Consider the following 21,721-nt stretch of genomic DNA (forward strand, 5'->3'; position numbering starts at 1 on the left):
GCCAACATTGCTGACTGTTAGTTTACTGTTAGGGTACAGAAGCCTTAAGGGGAAAGGCACCCATACCTCAAAGATTTGCCTCATATTCCACCAGAGATTTCTCTAGGTTTCCTAGCATCTTATTTAAATTGTGAACTATTTTTCTATCAGCCATTCTCACTCTAGTCTGAATTACTTGTGTGGGCTAATCAGAACAATGTCTATATATAAGATAGGTCACACTGAGGATCTGAAAGTTTAGCTCCCAGTGCTTTAGGTGGGGTGCCATTGTGGGGGCCTGAAGAATCCAAATCATGAGCTCTTGGTTTAGGGGAAATTGGAGCTATAGCACTTTAAGCCACCTGCCCTACTGTGTAGGTTTTACCTTGCAGCAATATAACCCTTCTGTTCAGGAATACTTTCTGTGCAGGTTGTCATTTTCCCATTGCCCACCTGGGCAGAGAAAGGCTAGTCTCCTAACACTTGCTCAGTTTCTAATGCCCAAGGACCCACCCTTTCTTCAGAAGCCTGCAGAGAAAGCTTATCCTGGTGTTTCTCCTCTTACAAACACTCCTGCATTTCTTTTGTGACACTTAGCTTGCATTTCCTAGAAACCTGTGGCTGATAAATTCCAGTGGTTGGAGACCTCATTACTGAGCCAAGGGACCCAATTCAAACCCCTAGCAGAGGAGGCAGTTCAGTGCCAGTCAGTTCCTTGCCACAGACCGCGCAGACTCGAGCCAACAGGCCTGCAAAAACAGAGCCCTAAGAACCGAGAGGAATAGGAGGAGGATACAGCTGGATCTGTCCTCACCTTCAGCCCATGGACCGCCAGCTCAGTGCCCAGCCCTGCCAGGACCAGTCAGCAACATCACCCCTCTACCAAGGGCTGCAGCAGTTCACAGCGGTCCAAACCTGTGTGAGGTCGAAACACAGCTACAGCTGGCACATGTACACCTACTGAGATCCAGAGCGGCTGCATCTGTACCTTCTCCAGAGCATGTGCCAGGGGGAAGAGCTCTGCAGGGGGAGCTAGAAGCTGGGGGTCTGGGCCAAGCTCCGCCACAATTGTGCAATTCTGGGCAAAGCACCTAACCTGCGTGGCCTTGGTCTCCTTGTCTGCACAGGACGGAAAACAACGGTGATGAAATACTGCCTGCTTCTACCTAACCGTTAAGTATTCGAGAGTCCAAAACTCAAATACTAGGAAATCTGAAAAAGTAAGGTAACCTTATAACTAATGAAGATGCAAAATAACAGCCCAAACAGGAACTAACTCCCAGTCTCGAAAACAGGAATATGGTGAAACAAGCCACAGCACGTCAGCACACAGGACAGCCTGTCACTGGGAACAATGATCGGATTACTGAAGGGTGTGTGCATTGGCGCAGCCATTCTGGAAGGATAATTTAATTTAATTTTTGGAGGATAATTTAATTTTAAATGTTCCTATTCTTTGACCCAGCATTTCCAATGCCAGAAATTTCTCCTGAAGACATACTCCAGCATGTACATGCAATTTTGTTTGAGGACGTCCATTGCAACATTGTATGAGGGTTCTTAAAAGAAAAAAGAACAAGATTTAAATGCTCACTAATAGGAGACTGATGGAATATTGCTCATTGCTCTGTGGAACCACTACACAACTGTGAGAAATAAAATAGCAAAAATAAAGTAGCTCTCTATCTGCTGTTTATGGAGATAGCCAGGACTTGCGGTTATACGTAAGGATCGCATCTTAGAAGAGTGAAACAGAAAAAGTATGTGAACTGTCAACGCGTGGAAACACGCACGAGCCGCAGTCATAAATGTAAAAATAACATGATCTCTGGGGGAAGGAACATGCCCACAGAGAACCAGGTGAAGGGTGGGGAGGAGAGGCACGGACCCTCCTTGCTCCGGTTGGATAGACAGAACATCTGAAGCTCTTCCTATCAGAGGGGCAGCCCCTGAAACTTGCCTACAGCCCCTGATAGGATCCTGGGGGGGAGGGGAACAGGGCCCTCACTGGTCAAGGCGGGAACAAACAGCAGGCCCCCAGTAGGGAGACCTCACCAACTGGACAAAAAGAAAAGTTCATGAAAAATATTTGTGTTACGGTAAGAAAACAAAAGATGGAAAAACCCAAGTAGAAAATTCCACCTGAAAAGTGTAAACTGCCCCCTTCCCCACCACACACATGCTGACTTTGGATTCTGCTCCAAAGGCATGAGAGAGGCAACAGCTCAGCCAGGGCAGCCCCCCAGGCCATGTCAAAAGGATCGGCCTGCCTCTGCCTACAAGCTTCATGGGGCCAAGCTGGATACATGGTGAGGCTGAGAGGAAGGTGATGCTTTAATTCCAGGGGACTTTGGATCCTGTGCTGGGTGGTAGAGATTATTCTGAACTGTCGAAGCTGGAGGAGAGCGTGCCAGTTAGGCGCCCACAGCCATGTGCCTCAAGCCAGCAACCTGCCCAACCTCGGTTCCCTTGTGGTTTAGGTGGGGATAACGACAACGCCCTCGCTGACTTGGGACGAGAATTAGATGACACAGTCCACGTTGTTTCATACATTAAGCCCAACGCTAGGACAGGTAAGTGTGCAGAAAGTGTTAGCTGCTGTTACAACCATTCTGCTGTCAAAAGGGTACACCCAGGGGACCGGAAGTTCTCAAACAGTGGCTATTAATAACTTGACTGTCAACCTCAAGCACAGAGGTGACAGCCACAGGCCTTGGTATGGCTGTGCATTTTATTCTTAGAAGTCTGGGAGGAGCTGTGGGGGCGAGTCACAGCGGGAAGCCTGTGTCCGGCTCTCAGCAGCCTCCTGCAGCCCTGCACGCTGAGGAGGCCCAGGGTGGGAAGACCTGGTGTTGTAAGAGCAGAACACACAAAGGTCAAGGGTGAAGCAAAGGTCATCCTACAGCAAGGGACATAGCATGTGCAATCAAAAAGGGGACCCCACATGGGCGGCCCTGAGACTGTGGTTAGAACCAAGAACCATGGTTCCCACCCCATTATGGAGGTGTCTTCTAGTTCCCAGCAGAGGTTCTGTATCACTGAATATTGTCAGATCAGAGCACCAGGCAACAGGCCAGCCCGCCGGCTGTCTGAAGGACCCACTGCCGATCCTCTTGGGGATGAGTCATCCCTCTCTAACCTACCTGCTCTGTACTGTGGCTTTCCCACTTGCATTCCCACCTTTGATGTGCTGCTGACCAGCACTCATGGGCAGGCCAGCAGACGCTCACTACAAAGCCGGGAGGAGCCTGGGAACCAGGGGGTGGCCTAGAGCTGAAAGACAGAGGGACTCAAGGCAAACGCCTCTGATGAAAGGCTAAGACAGCCAGGATGACGTCACCAGAAGAGAAGGCTTCGGGCGTACAGCGACCTGTTCAGCCTCAGGACGTCTCTGCTGTTCAGAGAACAGAAACTCGTTCCACTGGCGACGAAGAAAAGGAAGAGGGACCTTGAAATGGGGCCTGGCAGCTTCAGGCCGGACGAGAGAGAGGGCTGCCTGGATGTGTCAGCCAGAGCAGGTGCGCTTCCCTGCCCTGGCACCGGGCGAGGCTGCCCCTGCCGAGAGACAGATGGATTGCATGCCCTCTTCTGGTCCCTTACTGTCCCCTAACGTCATTTCCAACTCTAACATCCGGCATAAAAATAACCCCAACTCAACGGTAACGACTTCACGAGGTGGCTTTTCTTAAGAAAAGAAACTCTGAATGTGCTAGAAATGAAACTGTGTTCACAAGAAGACGTCCCAAGAGCACTCAGAGCAGCCTGACTCGTATAGTCCCAATGTGTGAAAAATCTGAATGCCCATCGACAAGTGAGTGGATTGTGGCATGTTCTCAGAATGAAACACCACTCGGCAAAACAACGGGAGAGACTTCCAACACACCCCACGGTGTGGACGAAGCTCCTGAATGGAAGAGGCCGGACATGGAATGTCCACAGCGTACAAGTCCATTTTGGGGAAGTTCAAGGACGGGCAATGCTAATCTACAGTGGGAGAGACAGGACGCTGGCCGTCATGACATGGGGGTGTGAAGAAACTCACTGGGAAGGGGCAAGAGAGGACCTTCTGGGATGACAGAAATAGTCTGTGTCTTGGTTTGGGTGCTAAGGGCACGGGTACTATACCATTATCAAAACTCAACTGAGGTGAGTACTCAAGGTCCATGTCCTCGATGGTATATAAAACCTACCTCGGTACAAAAGAAAAAACTGTGAACTCAGCATTCTGCGATTTACAAATTCTTAAAACTGCATTTTCCCATTTTTCTCTCAGGCTGTAGGGCCCTGGGCAAGTTATTTAAACCCTCCCAGCCTCAGTTTCCTCCCCTGTCCTCACAGCACCGGCCCTCCAGGGTGATCTTGGGGATGAAACAAGTTCATACGTGTGCAAGCGGGAAGTGCTCCATTAGGTCTCAGCCACTGACTGTAACCATTTATTATCCCTTCCCTACTTGCAACTGCTAAGGAGAAGTGCTTTGGGAACATTTCGTTAGAAACTCACTCATGGGCTGACATGTTGAATGAACAGTTAGAGATTTCTGGGCTCCGATTCAAGTCACATCTGTCCTTCACCATTTCTATGGGCTGACTTGTGTTCTCTCAAAACTCGTGTGTTAAATCCTAGCCCTAATAGCTCAGAGTATGAGTATGTTTGGACAGAGGGGCGGGTCTTTAAAGAGGCGATTCATAATAAATGAGGCCACTGGAGTGGGCTCTAACCCAGTGTGTTCCACGTCCTCACATGTAGGAGCTCTAGACACAAGTGCAGAGAGAAGACAGTATAGAGACCCAGGGGGTAGACAGCCATCAATGAACCAAGGGAGAGAGTCCTCCAAAGGAACCAAACCTGAGACACGCTGATCTCAAACGTTTGGTCTCTAGAACTTGAAAATCAATGTCTGTTGTTTAAGCCACGTGGTCAGTGAAGCTCCCTATGGTGGCCCTCATCAATACAACCATCCGCCCGGGCCCAGGGGCACCTCTCCCAGGGCTGTGGACCGCACTCACTGCTGCTTTTGATGTACAGCCGGAGGAGCTCCGCCAGGCTGCTCTTCTTCACCTCGGCGGTACTGCTCAGGTTCTCCTGATCGAGAATCTTGAGGAAGTCTTCCAGCTCGGTCAGCAGCTGCTCCAGGGCTAGAGACAGAGAACACAGCACACCTTTACTGTGAGCGGCTGCTTTCTCTTCCAAGGCCTAGCTCAGACACCCCTCCGGACCCTGCCCCATCCCACTGTGATCCTTCTGGTTGCAAGGGGAGCGGTGTGGGGTGAGGCCTGGCAGCATGTGGGAAGCCCAGCCAAAATGCAGAGGCTCAGTGTCAGGTCTCAGGAAGAGGAAAACAGGCCCTTGGCTTTGAGGTGAACAACCTGGACCAGAGACACAGGTCTACCATCTGCTGGAGTGACCGTGACCAAGCTGGCCCAAGCCAGTCCATAGGCCATGAGAGTCTGGAAACAGAATTTCCCCCCTTAGTAAAGGCCAATCAGAACAGCTCAGTGTCTCGGGAATTTGAACACAGACCAAACCCACCTCCATCCAAAGAAGTGCTATGGTTGACCAGTTGTTCATTCTGTCCCCAAGGATGGGGAAACAGAGATTCACTCCAAGGCGATAAAACAGTGATCATCCTGTTTTTGCAGAAATACAGATGACCCATCGAAAACCACGTGTCAGCCAGTAAAACCTTCCCCTGAGTTTCTTCAGTCACTGAGCTGCTGCAGCGGCCGCAAAGACCAGCATCACTCCCAAGAAGGGCCTGGTCCTGTGGATCCAGTTATCAAATACATCTCTCAAGGACCACCACCGCCACAGGAGCACGCGGCAGTCTCCACCTGGGACCACCCTGCAGAAATGCTAGCGCGGTGGGCAGCAGTCTGGGAGCAGGGCAGTCACCAGTACTGTTGTCGTTACTACTGTGAGTGACCTAAATCTCTGCTAAGAACAGGACGCTGCGTTTACCGCTGCGTTTGTCATCTTGGGTGTCACTGACTGGCTGGCTCTTTAGAACATGCCCATTGATGGCAATCAGATACTTGAGGGTCTAAATAGTGCTTTTCCCATCATTGGTAAAATGCAGCCCGCGGCCCAGTGGCTGCATATGATTAAAGCTGGTCCAGGTGCCTGGAAGTGGATGGAAGGTGGCCCTCACCTCTCTCTAAAAAGAGATAAGCGGACGGTAAGTAATAGGCTGGGTGAGGCAAGAAAGAAGCCAAGTTTGGGCAGTTCTGCTTGGGGAAGCGCTGCATCTTTTGCCCCTTCCTTGGGTTTTGGCGAGAATGCCGCAGGCATTTTCCAAGAGGCACAGGGCTTTTGCCCAGTTTACTTTAAACTGATTAGAGAATTCTAATGGAGTGGGTTTTGAAAGGGGACCAGAGTTCACTTATAAGTCAGTCAGGTGTCCCAACATTTGGCAGGGCCCTCAGCCTGAACTTACTGGGAAATTAAAAAGCAGACTCAGGACAGCATGGCTCCGGTCTTCTGCGGGCTCATTAGCAGGACAAGACCTGCACAGGTAAAGCACTTTACAGACCAAGGCACACCGCCAAAAATTCAAGAGTCAGGCGGGTGATACCAGCTTCCAGTGTGATAGATCAGACAAAAACACAACTCTAGGCCCAGAAGGCTTCTGGGAAGAGGAGGCAGTATCGTAAGGCCTTAGGTTAGTTTTCGGTTTGGTTATACACAGCTATTCATGAGTTTCCTGTTGAGCTTAAAGAAGTCAAACCAGGGAAAACAAGGGGAAAAACTGAGGAAAATGACCCTGAGCCTTGAACTTGACTGCAGTGGGGAGAAGAAAAAGTGAAAGGGCCTGGCAAGGCAAATAGGGGTTCAGCTGCATTTTTCCTGACCTTCTGAACTTGAAGCTGTTCTACTGCTGTTGCTTCCGAAAAAGAAAAAGGCACTAAAACTGAAAGTGTCTCTTCACTTCCGCATCCTCAGCTATTCCCAAAAGCTGTCTGATTCCTGGAAAACAGCCTTTGTTTATCTTCACACCAGCAAATGTGGCCTAAGCCAAAGGGTGAAGAGGTCTGTGCCTGGTCCTGGGGCGACAGCGGTTACCCAGACGGGGTCCCCGGCCCTCCAGGGGCCCCGTGGCCGGGGAGAGTGTATATGCCGTGGGAGAACAGAAGCAATTCAGGAATGTCTCCAAGGATGAGGAATGTGCCAAAGACAGAGAAACAAACTTCGGAGTTATCAGGGAGAGGAATTTAATTTATAAGCAGGCCACTGAAGAATGAATAGGAGCTCATGAGAAAGAGCCAGAAGCACTTCAGGAAAAGGGAATGAGGGCTCAGAAGACTCAAAAGCTGAAAGTGCACCAGGTGTTGGAAAACCACCAGGGGTTCTGTGTCTCCAGGTCACAAGGGGCTTGGGGCAGGGTGGGGGGGGGGCCTCAAAGGGGAGAACGTGGTCCCTAAGGCCACACCTGTGGGATCAGATCCCGTGGGCAGTTCGTAGGGGCTTCGTTTTGCTCAAGAGTATCTTATCCTGCAGGCCTCTAGGCAATGTAGTGGAGAAGACCGCCTAACACTGTTCTCCAAGCAGGCTAGAGACAGAATGACTCTGCAAACAAGGGGGATGATGGGAGGGGACCAGGGAATGAGGAGGGGAGGCAGGGAGGCCAGCGAGGTGACTGCATCCGTGCAGCTGAAAACGGTGAGGGTGTGACCTAGTGACAGCAGCCGGGGACCACGTAGGACACTATACCTTTACCACTTCCAATTCTACCAACCACCCTGCAAGTGCACAGCATGGAAATGGGCTTCTGAGGCCCAATGACAACCAAACTCGGTCACGTCCACAGTTCATAGTGGCGCTGGGGCTCAAATCCAAGGTACATGCTGCCTGCCACCAGTTGGGAGGTTTATCTGGATCATGGCAACTGGTTCCCCGTCCACGAGAGTCCACAGGGCAGGGGAGACAGGGAGCGGGGGCTGGCCTCCAGATAGGATGGGGAGAGCCAATGGGACCTGCTGATAATTCCATTATATGTAAGGACTATAAGAGATGCCCCCGGGTGACTGAGAGAGGCAGAATGCCATCACACGCAGGCCTGGGGACACTGCCGTGAACCGGGCAGCTATGGCCCCTCTGCCACCAGGGCGGTGAGGCACCAGGCAGATGGGTGTGGGGGGAGGCTCTGAGAAAGCAAACACCCTCCTTTTCCTGTAAAGCGGTTGTGCTAGGTGAGCGGTCATCAACAGGGTTGAAGAAACTCAGTACCAGGAACCAGAGGGTCACCAAGCCCCGGGTGTCACTTCCTCTCCTCCCCAGACCTGCATCGCCCTTCAAGGTGCATCCATGTCCCTTCTCCACAAAGTCGTGCATGCCCAACGGCGTTCAGCTCTCTTGCTGTCTTTTGCCTCCTTGAGTTCCTCACTGTCAGAGCCACTTGTTCACGGTCATCTCAGTGTGAGCCAAGTCTGTATCTCAAGTAGGCAGGAGCTCTCTCTGGTCAAGGGTCAGCCACGGCCAATTTGTGCATCGGACAAGGTGCTGAGCACAACAGGGACCAGAGACCTTGTCATCATCACGCCCTCTTGGGTCCAGCTAAGGGCTCTTGGGAATAACAATCAACAAAAGCAAAGCCCTGATTTGCAATTTGCACCAACCCTGGTGACATTTTTCAACCCTCAGAGCTCCGGGGGGGGGGGGGCAGTCCCTCCCAGGAATGTGGCTGTCTCACTGAGGCTCTGGAATGCACTCATCCCCTTCCCCACCCCACCCCCACCCTTCTCCTTTCGGTCTCTTCCTCATCTTTCAGCAGAGGGAGGAAAAAATAAGCGTGTTGTTCACTCTGGAAACTGTAGGCCCTTGTGCAGGCTTTGCATCCTGGCTCTGTTAAAGTTCAGAGTTGCCTGCTCAGGGCCCGACAGCCCATCAATAAGATTGTTGTTCGGGGCTTCCAAGGCCCACGCAGAGCTTGGCGGTTCAACTGCTCGATTCACTGCCCTTGGCCTTAGCCAAGCTCTGCCTCCAGATGACCTCCTCCCCTGGCTTTTCTCATCTTGAGGCTGGCTTGCTTTATGGTCACTAGGTTCCCAACCCCGAATGTCTTCCCAGCATGCCAAAAGAGCCGCCCTTCACGGTGCCCCTGCTGTTTTATGTGCACATTTTCATTTATTCAGCTGCCTTTGCTGAAGACCCAAGACTGAGTCTGACTTTCCCTCCAAACATGAAATGAAGCCAACCTATTCTTTAAGGAGAAAGAAGCGCAGCCCCCACTGCACCTCCACAGTTTCCAAGATCAACCCACTGGGTAGACTATCCACAGGCACCGAACCACTGGGGACCAACCACAGTTAGGGACCTGGTCAAAGTTCCTGTGACAAGCATCAGACCAAGGGCAAGGTTTGCCACATAGATTTCTCCTGATCACAGAGAATCCAAAATCTGGGCCAGCCTTTACCAAGTACCTGCTGCATACCTGGTGCGTTAAAAGGGAGTGGGGTCCTTTCTTTTTCTTTTACCATCTTAATACACACATAGCATAAACTTGACCATGTGAACCACTTTCAAGTTTCCCACTCAGCGGCATTAAGTACATTTTCATGGTAATGCGACCATCACCACCTCTATCTAGTTCCAGAGCTTTTGTATCACCTGAAACAGAACACATTAGACGGTTGTTCCCCATTCCCTCCTCCCCCAGATTTGTGGCAACCACAAATCTGCTTTCTGTCCTCATGGACTTGCAATTCTGGACACTTCACGGGCATGGGATGATGCACTATGTGGCCTGTGCTGTCTGGCTTCCTTCGCTCAGCACGGTGTTTTCAAGGCATGTAGTGGCACCTGTCAGTGCCCCGTGTCTGATGACGAATTAATGTTCCATTGTTTGCACAGACCTCATTCTACTCATCCATTCATCAGTAACTAGGAAGTGGGGTTTTTTAAACAAGGAAAAATTAAAGGTATAATTTCTATACAGTAGCAGCCTCTGCTTTTACTGTACAGTTCTAGTGTTTTGATAGACACTCTCAGTTGTGGAAACAGTCACAACTAAGATACTGAACATTTCTATCACCCCAAGAAACTCCTTTGAGCTCTCTTGCGGGTGACCCCTTCCACGGTCCCAGGCCCTGGCAACCTGCAGACCCTTTGGAGTCTGACTCCTTATACTTAGCATAAGGCCTTTGAGATTTACCCACGTAGCTGCATGTATAAGCAGTTTCCTTTTTAACTGCTGTATAGTATTTCGCATATGGCCGTGGAAGCCTCCGTATACTTCCTCTGCAGGTGCTTCTGCACAGCGGGTTCTCATGTCCAGACCCAGTGGCTTGTGTTCCTGGAGGCACCGGACGCTGATTTCAAAGGGCATGCCTGCCTTCGGACACTTAGTGGGTGACCCCTCAGGGTCCTTGCAACAAAGGGAAAGCACTGATTCTCAGTGGTGGCTGCACATGGGAATGAGCAGGGAGCTTTAAGAAATTCCTAATGCCTTGGTGCACCCCAGACTTCCTGTGGAATTGCTCTGGGCGTGGTCCGGGCCGCAGGAATCTTCTAAGCTTCTCTAGGAAATTCTAATGTGCAGTCAAGGTCATGAACCACTGAGATAAATGGAGGTGTGATGATTGCTTCATGAAAAGCCTTCTTTCTTTATGAAATTATTTGTAAGATTCCTTAAAAAAACACACTGCTGTAGTGCTTCTATGTGACTCAATTCTGACTTTACACGTACAGCTTTCCGAGTCCATGGCTGATATATAAAGTTAGATACACTTAAAAATATATTTTCCCCCCTTGAAGTCCCTTCCCTTCTGGACAGTAAGGGTGTGGATGGCAAGAGCCAAGATGTCTATACGTCTAAACATCGCCCAACTTGGTTCTCTGTTTTGCCTGAACAAGGGGAAGCGCCCATCACTGACGATCGGCACCCAAAATGTTCTCAGGCTACCCTGATGGCTGTCCTTGGGCCCGCCTGCTTGGATGCCAGGAGCCTGAGCCAGAAACATAAATAACTTTCTGCAGGATAAATACTGCAGGAGTTTTTCTTCATCTCCACCTCCAAGAACTGGCAAGAGTGGGGGAGGTTTTTTGCTGCACTTCCTCGCCCTGTGAGTATGCTGCTCCCCGCTGCGCCTGACCTTCAGGCCAGCTGGTCATCCTTTGTGCAAGGCCTGTTTTTTTTTTTCACCTATCTTGGAGTCTCATCACTTAAGACCTTCCCCAACGAGGGGCTACCCTCTGCATGCCCAGATTAGCTGTGCGGGCTGAGAGATGAGACAGATGCTTTGCTGCTGCTCGCACTACTGGAAAAACAACTTGAGCTGCTCATTGCTGACCTCTCAGATGGAACAAACCTCCCTGAGAGCAGAATTCCAACCCAGCTACAGAGCCAGCTGGAACCAGAGCTGCTTAGAGAGGGCCCTTCGGAAATTCGCACAGTAACAGCCGAGGACATCAAACCCAGTACAGCGAGGCTGAAGGGCCCGAGGCCTGCCCAGGGCCACCTCCACTCTGCCCCAGTGTGCCCAGATGCACCACCTGTCCATCCGGCCCCACAGCATGTGGGCTATTGTTTGGCGATTCTCTCATCTTTGATTCTCTGTGTTCTATTTGTCCCATGCATGCAGATCCTTTGTCTCCAATGAAATCAAAAGCTCTGTGCGGGTAGGGACCGCATCTTCTGGTTTGGTTCCCCCCACTGTGGAAACTATCTGTTGTACATAAGGCTCTCTCTCTCTCTCTCACACACACACTCGCATACACACACACACACACACACACACACACACACACGCACACAGCCTAATGAAAACTCCCTCTACTATAAAAGCATCTGGGCTGCTCTCTCCATGGATGGCTCCCCAATCTCTGGTCACCATCCCAGTCCCTCTGTGGGCCAGTGAACATTTCTGGAATGACTGTCCAGAAGCTTCTGTTGGCAGTTGCTGGGGCTGGGAGCACATGAGGCATCTCACCCCTGGACAAGGCTCTGGGGGGACTTTCTCAAGGATGCAGGTGGGCAGGGCACGGGGGCAGGTGAGCAGGGTGTGGAGGCAGCTGTGCCTTGCTGGATCAGTGACCAGACCCAGACAAGTTCAACTCCCAGCAGCACAGGGAGCCCGTGAGGGCAGGAGCAACACCCCAGGTTCTAGCAGTCACCAGGGTCTGAGCCAGACAAAGAGGCTTTAGCCCCAGGAAGCCTTCGTTGTCCCCGCCCACTGAAGACATTCCTTAAAGGCAATCTGCCGGAAGAGAGGCTTCACTGAGGCTCAGACAGAGGCCTGTTCTGAGGGTGGGAGGCGCAAACGTTTGGCTGGGTAGCTCCCTGCACCACAATCACACAACAGGCACAAACCATGGCTGCCAGGGTCACTCAAGGTCACGTGGGAAGTTTGGGAAGTACTGTGTGATAGGAAAAAAAAAAGGTAGGCTGAAAAATAATAGCAGTTCTCTCTCCAAGGGGCAGTGATGGGAAATGTTTCCTTCCGTCTTTATTCCCTCCGTCTTCCTCAACCCAGAAGAGCTGTGAGTTATCACACCACAGAGAGACGCTGCTGCTGCGACTGCCCTGCTTTCAGTGTTGGCTGCAAATGCGGGCTTGTCCCGATGCACTTGCTACTGGTGTTAGAGAAAAAGGACACGAACCAGAGATGTACAGACAGAACAAAAGTGACCGTACCATCCAGAGTTCTTGTTTCTTGCCAGATTTGGCAAAACTAATGATGCGTCACAGGACCGATGTGCTGGTGGGGGCCTTTTCCTTCTGTCGGGGGTCTGCGCCCAAGGAGGTCAAATTGGCCCCAGCAACACAAGAGCACCACACCTCGACTTTGCAGTCAGCAGGCAGGAGGCAGACCCTCAGCCTCATTCAGAGCCTTTCCTGGGGCCTTGGAGGATGCTGGGCTGGAGAACTAAGGGCTCCCGGCTTCCCAAGCCTCTTTGTCTGTCTGGCCTGGAACCTGCTGGCTCCTGGAACCTGGAGTGTCTCACCCCTGCGGTTGTGCTCCCCTGAACTGCTGGAGTGTCCTGGGGCAGAAGGGGGAGAGGTCATACGTGTCTTATCCTGGGTTCCCTGGGTTCCTCATCCAGATGGAGCAGTGTCTTTCATGCCCTTCCCACCTCAACCAGGTTGCAGATTCAAACTGCCTAAACTTTAGTTCCAAACCTTGGTTCACTCTTGCCTTCATCACATACTGGCTGTGTAGCTTTGGGGAGCTTAATTAACTTCTCTGTGCCTTTGTTTCCTCATTTGTAAATGGGGTTAATATCAGTACCCACTTCCTAGGACTGGTGTAGCTACCAGGCCCTTTGACTTCTTTCCTACCTCCTGCCCTTCTAAACCCCTGTGCCCACAGCCCCACAGTCTACCTCCCTTAGCAGCAGACCCAGGCAGTATTCCTTTGGGCAAAGAGTACAGTGCCATTAAAAATGTTGCCTCCGAAGGGATACCCAACCCATGAGTGTGTGCTGAGGTTAACTGTTGCTTTTCCCTCTTCCCCAGGGTCCACCTGCCCTTTTTATTTGCATCCCATTTTCTCTTGGGAATCCCCTTTACCCAACAGGCATTTATGTTTTGGGTGGGAGGAGAACCTCACTCCCGACTAGATGGGCAGGCATACGGCCTTAGGCCTTATATCTAGCCAATCAGAATGCTTTATTCCCCCCAGTCACAGTGATTGGCTTAGGGATGGCCTCTTGACCCAAGCCAAACCAATAAGCATCAGCCTTGGGATTCTTCCTGGAACTACTAGGAAGTCTCCTTTCCCAGGGTGTCTGAGCTGTTAGAATGCCAGCCTGCTGAGGCCATGCCTGGGAAGGAGAAAGCAAACAAAGTGTGGATATTTCAGCCCCTGGATTCAGCCCCAACTCAAACTAGCCTTCCCCTACACCACCTAGTTACGTGTGGCCAAGATATCCCACTTTCTGATTAAGCCAGATTGAGCTGGGTATCCTTTGCTTACAAACAGAGTGAACTACCACAGTGCACGTTTTGGCCCCGGAGTCTGGGTCAGGCCATCTGTACCTACGATTCTGTCCCCCTTGTGAGGTCGGTATTATCATCCCGTTTGGTAGAGGAGACAGCTGAGGCTGAAGGAGGGTCACACTGCACATATCAGTGCTCAGAATCAACAGGCCCTTCTGGCCCAAGTCCAGAGTTCATTCCATCAATCTGAGACTACTTTACCTTAGTAAATTACTTATTAAAACAGACTGCCCAGACACTGAATTCAAAAACATTCTAAAAGCACCTCAAAAAGCCTGGGATAAAATGTCACCAAGGCCGAGGGTGAGGGCAGAGAAGACATACTTCTGCCAGCCTGAGGGATGAGAACGGAGTGGACACCTGCATTCCGAAGGCTCAGGGAGCAGGCGCAGAGCAGGGCATGACAACTGGGGAAACCAAAGGCTCCGAGCAAAGACCTTCACTTATTCCAGGCAGTGCTGATGGGTTTCCAGACAGTCCCCCCAGGAAAGTCTGTAGGACTGTCAAGGGTGGAAGCTGAGACTCTTGGCTCAGAGAGCAAAACAGCTGTGAAGAGGGTGCCAGCCCCAGAGGACAAGGCTGCTGAAGAAATGGGTAGGCACGATCAGTTGCAGGAGAAGACCCTTTTAGGCAGACCCTTTGTTCTCCTGCCTAAAGTGGTCCTAAATTTTAGGAAGAGTGGAGAAGCAAAAGTGCCCAAACAGAGGAGTGGTATTAAGAAAGCTGGCAGTTCTCCATGGCTGTTGGGCTGGGTTACCCCTGTTCTGCTAGTCAGAATGTCTCTACTGGACAAGAACTGATAACCAGGCCAAGAGCCATATGGAATCCCCTGACGTGAACACCATCAACCTGAAAGAGTCCCCTCAGGGACCTTGCAGGAGCTACAATCAATAATGAATAGAAAGGAATTATTTTGGTCTACTTAGCACTCGTTCTTCTTCCTTGTGGTAATAGGGGGACCCATTCTACATGCTGCAGATCCAGCTGAACCCCCTTAGCCACAGGAGGTTTGGATGGAACCAAGGACTGGCCATCCTCCAGGCCCAGGGGATGAATTCCAGCAAGGCCACAACTTCCCCAAGGATTTGCTCTGTGGGCTTCAGGAGGAAGAAGTCTCTCTTCTCGTTGCATCACAAGCCAGGAGGATGTATACTGGGACTGTAGTACCCATCCTCCCTTTCCAGGCTGAGAATGAAGCCAGGGATCAGAGGGGAGCAGCGCTGACGGCTGGAGAAAGAGACAGAGCCCTGCCCACATTGCTAGAGTCCCTAGGTCCAGCCATGCCTGAAGCTCACTCTGCACTTCCAATAAATTCCCTTGTTGACGTTAGCTGGGTTTTGGTCAGTGATGACAAAAAGTCTTTATTAACATGGAAGTGAAGGCGGACCATGTGATGGCTCCTTGTAAAACACTCCTTTACAAGGAACTCTTCAACTTCCTAACGCCATCAAATGGCTCAGTAGTCATCTTAATGGCCCAAGCACAAAGCCTGTGAGGCCAGGTAATTTTCTTAGACTAACATGGTGACCAGAGCACCAGAAAAACTGCTGACAATGGTGACCAGGCACGGGGGCCCTGGCTGTTTAAACCACCACGGACCAGCAAGCATAGGAATGGACTCCTCAGGCTGCTCTCCCTGGTCCCGAATCTGGGGCCCACAGCAGGACTTTTCAAACTGTGGCCTTGACCCTTTTGTGGGTGGTGCTGTCAACTCAGTGAGTTAGCACCAGCGGTCTGAAAAAACTTTAGTATCAAAAAAAGCAAAAAAAAAAGCAGTAGAAAATGTCAGAATGCCCTGCATGTAGTAAAGGAATGTGATCTTTCAAAAAACCTTTGAGTGTTGTATATGTGTGTGTGTGTGTTGTGTGTGTTGTGTGTGTGTAGGTAGGTAGGTGTGTGTGTGTGTGTCCTGGGGTACGTTTGTAAGATACACCTCTCACCACGGGCCCAATCATAAAGACTGAAAAACACTGCAGCAGGCCCACGCTCTCTTACCTGACACCTGCAAAGCCAGAGGTGTTTTGAAGTGCAAGGTAGTTCATATACCAGAAGAAGGACATGGTACACAGTGTCCCCCCCACCACACAAACACTCATGCCGGGTGGGGCAATGGATTACAAGTCACCTCGCATCATTTCTGATGCCTCCACATAAATTTGTATCCACCTTACAAAAAAACTTCTGGTTTTAGGATTTTGGAACTGAAGTGATTGTAGGCCCGTCCAGGGATTTGCACAATCTTTTTCCTTCTTCTGCCTCAAAAATGACTTCTAATTTTCTATGAGGTTTTAGAAGAGACCTCATGGATGGTGGCGAATTCACGTTAGGCTTTTAATGAATCAATGCAAAACTGCTAAGATATTCACAGGGATGTTGGCAGGTGGGCCTTTAAAAGACCCTCCACAAATTAACTGGGCTTGTGATGGTGGCTCACTCAATGCCTGATGGTTGACAATAGTACTATTTCTTTGGTCACTAGCCACACGTGGTTTTGAGTACATGAAATGTGGTTGGTATGACTGAGATCAGCTATGAGCCTACAGATGATATCTCAAAGAATGTAAAACAACTCGATAGTTTTTAAAGGTTTTGATTATGTATTGAAATGGTGGGATGTTGGATGTATCGAGTTAAATAAAATGTGTTCTTGAAACTAACTTCACTGTTTCTTTTAAAGGTAAAAAATTTTAAATGTACTTTAAAACCACATACATGTTTTGCTTTATATTTTGAGTGGACAGCACTGTCCTGAAACATCTACTATTGACCTGGAGCTTTTATAACCGCACAAAGAAGTCATCCGTCTGCAGAAAATCGAACAATGTTCAGAGAGAGGCGAGGACTTCACCAAGCTTACACAGTCAGTTGATAGAAAGCTAAATCTCCCACATCTGCCCAAGGCTTTCTAAATCCCAACTCAAGTAGTTTCATGTCCTAGAGAGGAAGGAGCAAGGGTCACCCTTTAATAAGAGCAGAGGACAAGGGCTCGGAAAAGGCAAGGCCTTCTGAAGCATTGGTCACCACTCGTCAAGGTGCAAAGGGGCGAGCAGAGGGAAGCCGCCGTAACCCGGATGAGGAAGATCCACTTGCTCAGTGCAGGCTGTGCTCTGTCTGTGCGAGCAGTGAGTCAGTTACTCAACGTGGAAATATTCTAAACCAAACCCTCAAAGCCCTGTTATATAAACAATATAAAGGTATCACAGGGTTTTGAGTTGGATCATTGCCTTTGTTTAATGTTTCATCCAAATTTATCAAAAGAAGCTGCTGATGTACGATTTCCGACTCTCCCAGTGCACTGCAGTCTAGGGGAACATTTTTTAATTTGCTTTTGGCTGCTTCTTCAAATCTCCTTTTCTCTCCCTGGCCCACGTCAAAGGCACTCCTTGGCTTCTCATCTCCCCTCCCTGCTTCCTCTCTCTGCTTCAACTTCTCCAACTCTGGGCCCCACCCCCTAACCCCCAGCCAGCCTCAAACACCCTGGAATTGTCCGTAGCCCCCTTTTCTCAGCATAACCAAGTTCTCTAACATAACACCTATGTACACCACAGTCTCTCACGTATTATCTCCTTGATGCTCAAACCATGTTTTAAGAATACCACAAGTTGTGGTCATCATTTCCTCCCCCTGCCGCCCTGACACTGTCTACTGCCCACACCAACTGGTCAGCAAGTATCTCCCAGGGGCTGGCTGTACATCAGTGGTCTCTTTAAAGACGTGCCGAACACCTGCTCTCTGCCAGGTGAGAGCAATGCATTGCTCTCCCCATTGCTCTCTGCCAAGCAACGTGGCAAAGACGATCAGGCAGATCAGATCCCTATTTTCCTATTTCTAATTTGCATGCATTTCTTGAATCCATAAAATAAGAATGCATGTTGCATTCTTCTTTATTATTTTTTACAAGATTTTATTTAATTTTAGAAAGCGGGGAAGGGAAGGAGAAAGAGAGGGAGAGAAAGATGTGCAAGAGGAACATGAATTGGTTGTGTCTTGCACGCCCCCAACTGGGGACCTGGCCCAGAACCCAGGCATGTGCCCTGACCAGGAATAGAACCTACGACCTTCCGGTTCACAGGCCAGCACTCAATCCACTGAGCCACACCAGCCAGGGTGCATGTTCCAATTCTACTTGCATGTAACAGTAGTTTCCTTTATTCTCTCCCTTCCACTGTGGTGCCACTAAGTTGAGAGGATGTGTCTTGTCATCATTCCTCATCAGCTCTTCTCCTTCCGGTCACGGTGATTTTCCACAGTGAGGGGCTACCTGCACTGTATTAAGCTTCTTTGGACAAGAGATTAATTTCTAATGTTTTCAAGTCACAGAGATGCTGAGAAAGTGTCTGTCTCAAACTCCAACACAGATTCCTACAGTGTACGTGGTGGGGCTTGGAGTTCCTTTAGGCCGCCCCTCCTGCACCCGGCTGGGCACCTGCTGAGCACCTGGGAGGTACCCGGCCCTGGGCAAGGGCGCACAGGTTTGACTAATGACAGCCGGGCTGGGCCTGTATGGAGAAGCCCCCTCTTTCAACCCACGGCTCTGAATATCTGTCCTTTCCACTCAAAACTGGTTCTTGGGACCGCGTCCAGCATTTCCAGAGAAACCCTACCCTTGGTTCAGGAGCTGCTTACTCAGAAGTGAAGCTTAATTAGAAAAACCTGGGAATGAGGGAGTCTTCTCTGGCCTTACCATTGTACTGAATTTGGCACAAAGTAAAGCAAAAACACAATGGACTCTAAATTCAGCAGCAAGAATTAATAGTTTTATAATGGGCCATTCTCTACTGAATAAACCATAAAGATAGAATGGCAGTTCAATAAATAACACAAGATATTAATAATAAATCAGTAAAAGACAAAGAATACAACTAAGAAGAAGGAAAACGGCCTTTTTAAAGAATAAAGTCAGTCCTGGCTGGTGTCCCTTGGTTGGTTGGAGTGTTGTCCTGCAAACCAAAAGGTCACGGCTTCCATGCCTGGTCAGGGCACATGCCTGGGTTGCAGACTTGGTTCCTAGTAGGGGCACATACGAAAGGGAACTGATTGATGTTTCTCCCCCTCTCCCTCCCCTTCTCTCCTCTTCCTTTCTAAAATCAATAAGCATTAAAAAAATGCCTCCCCACCACCATTCCCCAAAAAGAATAAAGTCAGCCAAAGACTGACAAAGCTTATCACACTGAGCTCTTACAACAAACCTATCTGGCAGCTATAATCCTCCCATGAAGGCACAGACACAGGGAAGTAACTGGCCCAAAGTGACACAACCAGTAAGTCCAAGTTTGAGTTCAAATCACTCTGACCTCCCCCACCATCACCTGGGTTGGCCTCCCCTGAGATTCCTTCTTTCAAGTCCACTCAGTAAAACACACACACACACACACACACACACACACACACACCATTTACAACTACAGGCTAGTGGAGAGGGCAAATCTAAGGGAGTTTGGTTTGCCTAGATCTATACATAAATACAGAGGAACTCTACTAGTCTGGTTCAACCCTGCTCATTAATGCAAGTTGCCAGTGACCAAATCACATCCTGTGAGAACAGGAAGAGTGAAAAACAATAATAACAAAAGCCTTAGGAAATACACTGAACTCCCAACAGGCCGCAAGACCACTGTTGTGTTAAAGTCTCTGCTGTGTGACAAATTGTCCAAACATTTGACAAGTGTACCAATACATCTTGTACTATTTCATGAATGCAGAATTTGTTATGCATAAGTGCCAAACTGCAATCGCTGGCCCAACTTTGTTACTGGGTTCGAAATGACTTTTGGTTTTAAATAGACTAAATGCCTTCTCATAAAATTAGCTAATAAAAAATAATCCACCGCGCAAATGTATTTTGTGAGCCCCATGTATCCACGCGCCTTGGACTTCTCATTGCAGCAGGTGAGAGATGGCAATAGGTGGAAAGGCGGGTGGCTGAGCATCTCCAGGCAGATACTACTGGAGGGATTCACCCACATCCTCCCGAAACGGATTGACTTTCATTGCACCCCGCTCAGCAGGTCTATGCAACGAGAGTGGATTCCTGGAATTGGATCTATTACTGGAAAGGTAAAAGGAGAGGCGGGTGTGTGATGTTCTAATCGAGGCAGTCCCCTGGCTGTGACAAACAGGTTTCCAACAAGTGATCTTGTGACTAAGTGTTGACCTGGTCAAAGAAACCCAAACAGCCCTCCTTGCATTATAATAACATACCGCATCCATCTTTTCTTTCCTTTATTAAAAAAGAAAATGGCATGGTCAGGACACTGGGCAAAGGAGGTGAATGGAAATCTAGAAGACTAAAAAAAGTCCTACCTTACTGGCCTCTGTTTTGGATTTTGGCCTTGGCTCCTATGACTCTGTTTTAACTGAGTGTACCTTTGCCAAAGACACCAAAAAGGGTCATATATTTGACATTATCACCTTACCAAAGCTAAGAATGAACGAATGCCACAGGGATGGAGTGTGGTGATTAATTATAGGTGTCAACTTCACTGGGCCATGGGCCTCCATAATCTCATAATCCAATTCCTTATATTTTTCTATAGGTAGATAAATGGATGGATGAATGGATCGGTGGGGGAATGGATGGACAGATGGATGGTGGATGAACAAAGATATCCCATGGGTTTTGTTTCTCTGGAGAACCCCAATGCACGGAGCTTTGGCAAACCAAGAAGATGTCCTGCTGAAACAGAAGGACATTTAGAAAAAGGCGAGAACTCTTTCACGGGTTGGGAATGGAGACATTCACTGCTGCTGTCCTGAAACCTCAGGCCTCCTGTGAGCTTTCCTACCCCAAACGTACTCCAACAAACATGGTTCAAAACCCCACAGACCTGAACAATCTCCTGGGTGTCGAGGCTCGGAAGTTCTCAGGACTTTGGACACGCATTTTCTTTTCCAAGTACAATTTCTGCAGCAGAAGTCATTTCTCCCATCTACACGTATGCTATTCCTTAGAATAGAGTAGAGTAGAGTAGAGTAGAGTAGAGTAGAGTAGAGTAGAGTAGAATAGAATAGAATAGAATAGAATAGAATAGAATAGAATAGAATAGAATAGAATAGAATAGAATAGAATAGAAATCACGGGACCAAGTGGTAGGAGAGGAACCCAGGCAAAAAACGTCAGGGAAGGTATGAAATTCTGTAGCATCACTGTGATGTCCCAGCTGATTGCTGTCCCTAAACACCAGTGAGACAATCAAGATGCCTCCTCAGATCCTGCCGCCTGACTTTTCATACAAACTCCCCTGCAAGGGTTCCACCACACGTGACACTGAAGGCCTGAGGACAGCATGCACTTGAGAAGACCACTCCCACGTGTGACATCTGAACACAGAAGCTAGGACGCCTCTGTGCAAAGAGTCCCCAACGTGATGGAACCATCTCGACCTCTCATTGGCCAGACGGAGACCGCATCTTACACCGGGGTGTTGCCTCAGGCTGACTCAGCCTGGTGCTTCTCACAGCTTCATGCTTTCAAGCCTTCATTTCCTCCCCATTTAAGGGACCACCTACTAGGGGTTAGACCCTAGACTCAACCACTAAAGGACATGGGCATGGCCCTCCGGGGTACACGTCAACATGCCTCCTTGCATGTTCTCTCGCTCTAGTCACGTCCGCTTTTCTGCGCCTTTTAGATGATCAATAAAAAATGCCTGGTGTTCTTACCCCCCAGTATTCTGCCATTCTCCATGCATGAATGGGTGACGGGAAACCCTGTATGTTTTTTTTCTATGGTGACTTTATTCTGGCAGCTGTTCAGTTCTTTCCTTCTCATGACAGAGGATGACCCCAGTGCAGTAGAAGGAGCTGGG

The 21,721-nt window shown here is 49.4% G+C and overlaps 1 protein-coding gene across 7 annotated transcripts in view; it reads right to left on the bottom strand.

The window, feature by feature from the left end:
• Positions 1-21,721, bottom strand: part of AFAP1L2 (actin filament associated protein 1 like 2) — a 91,633-nt gene that overhangs the window by 28,566 nt on the left and 41,346 nt on the right. For 6 of the 7 annotated variants that reach the window (XM_053668444.1, XM_053668441.1, XM_053668443.1 and 3 more), the window contains one exon: positions 4,987-5,115. In XM_053668444.1, the coding sequence (XP_053524419.1) occupies positions 4,987-5,115 (129 nt within the window). Of the gene's footprint in view, positions 1-793; positions 876-4,986; positions 5,116-21,721 lie in introns of those variants that run through there. The other variant, XM_053668445.1, reaches the window with a different exon arrangement.

Source organism: Artibeus jamaicensis, unplaced genomic scaffold (assembly GCF_021234435.1).
Source record: "Artibeus jamaicensis isolate MK-2021 breed Jamaican fruit bat unplaced genomic scaffold, CSHL_Jam_final contig_490, whole genome shotgun sequence".
Lineage (NCBI taxonomy): Eukaryota > Metazoa > Chordata > Mammalia > Chiroptera > Phyllostomidae > Artibeus > Artibeus jamaicensis.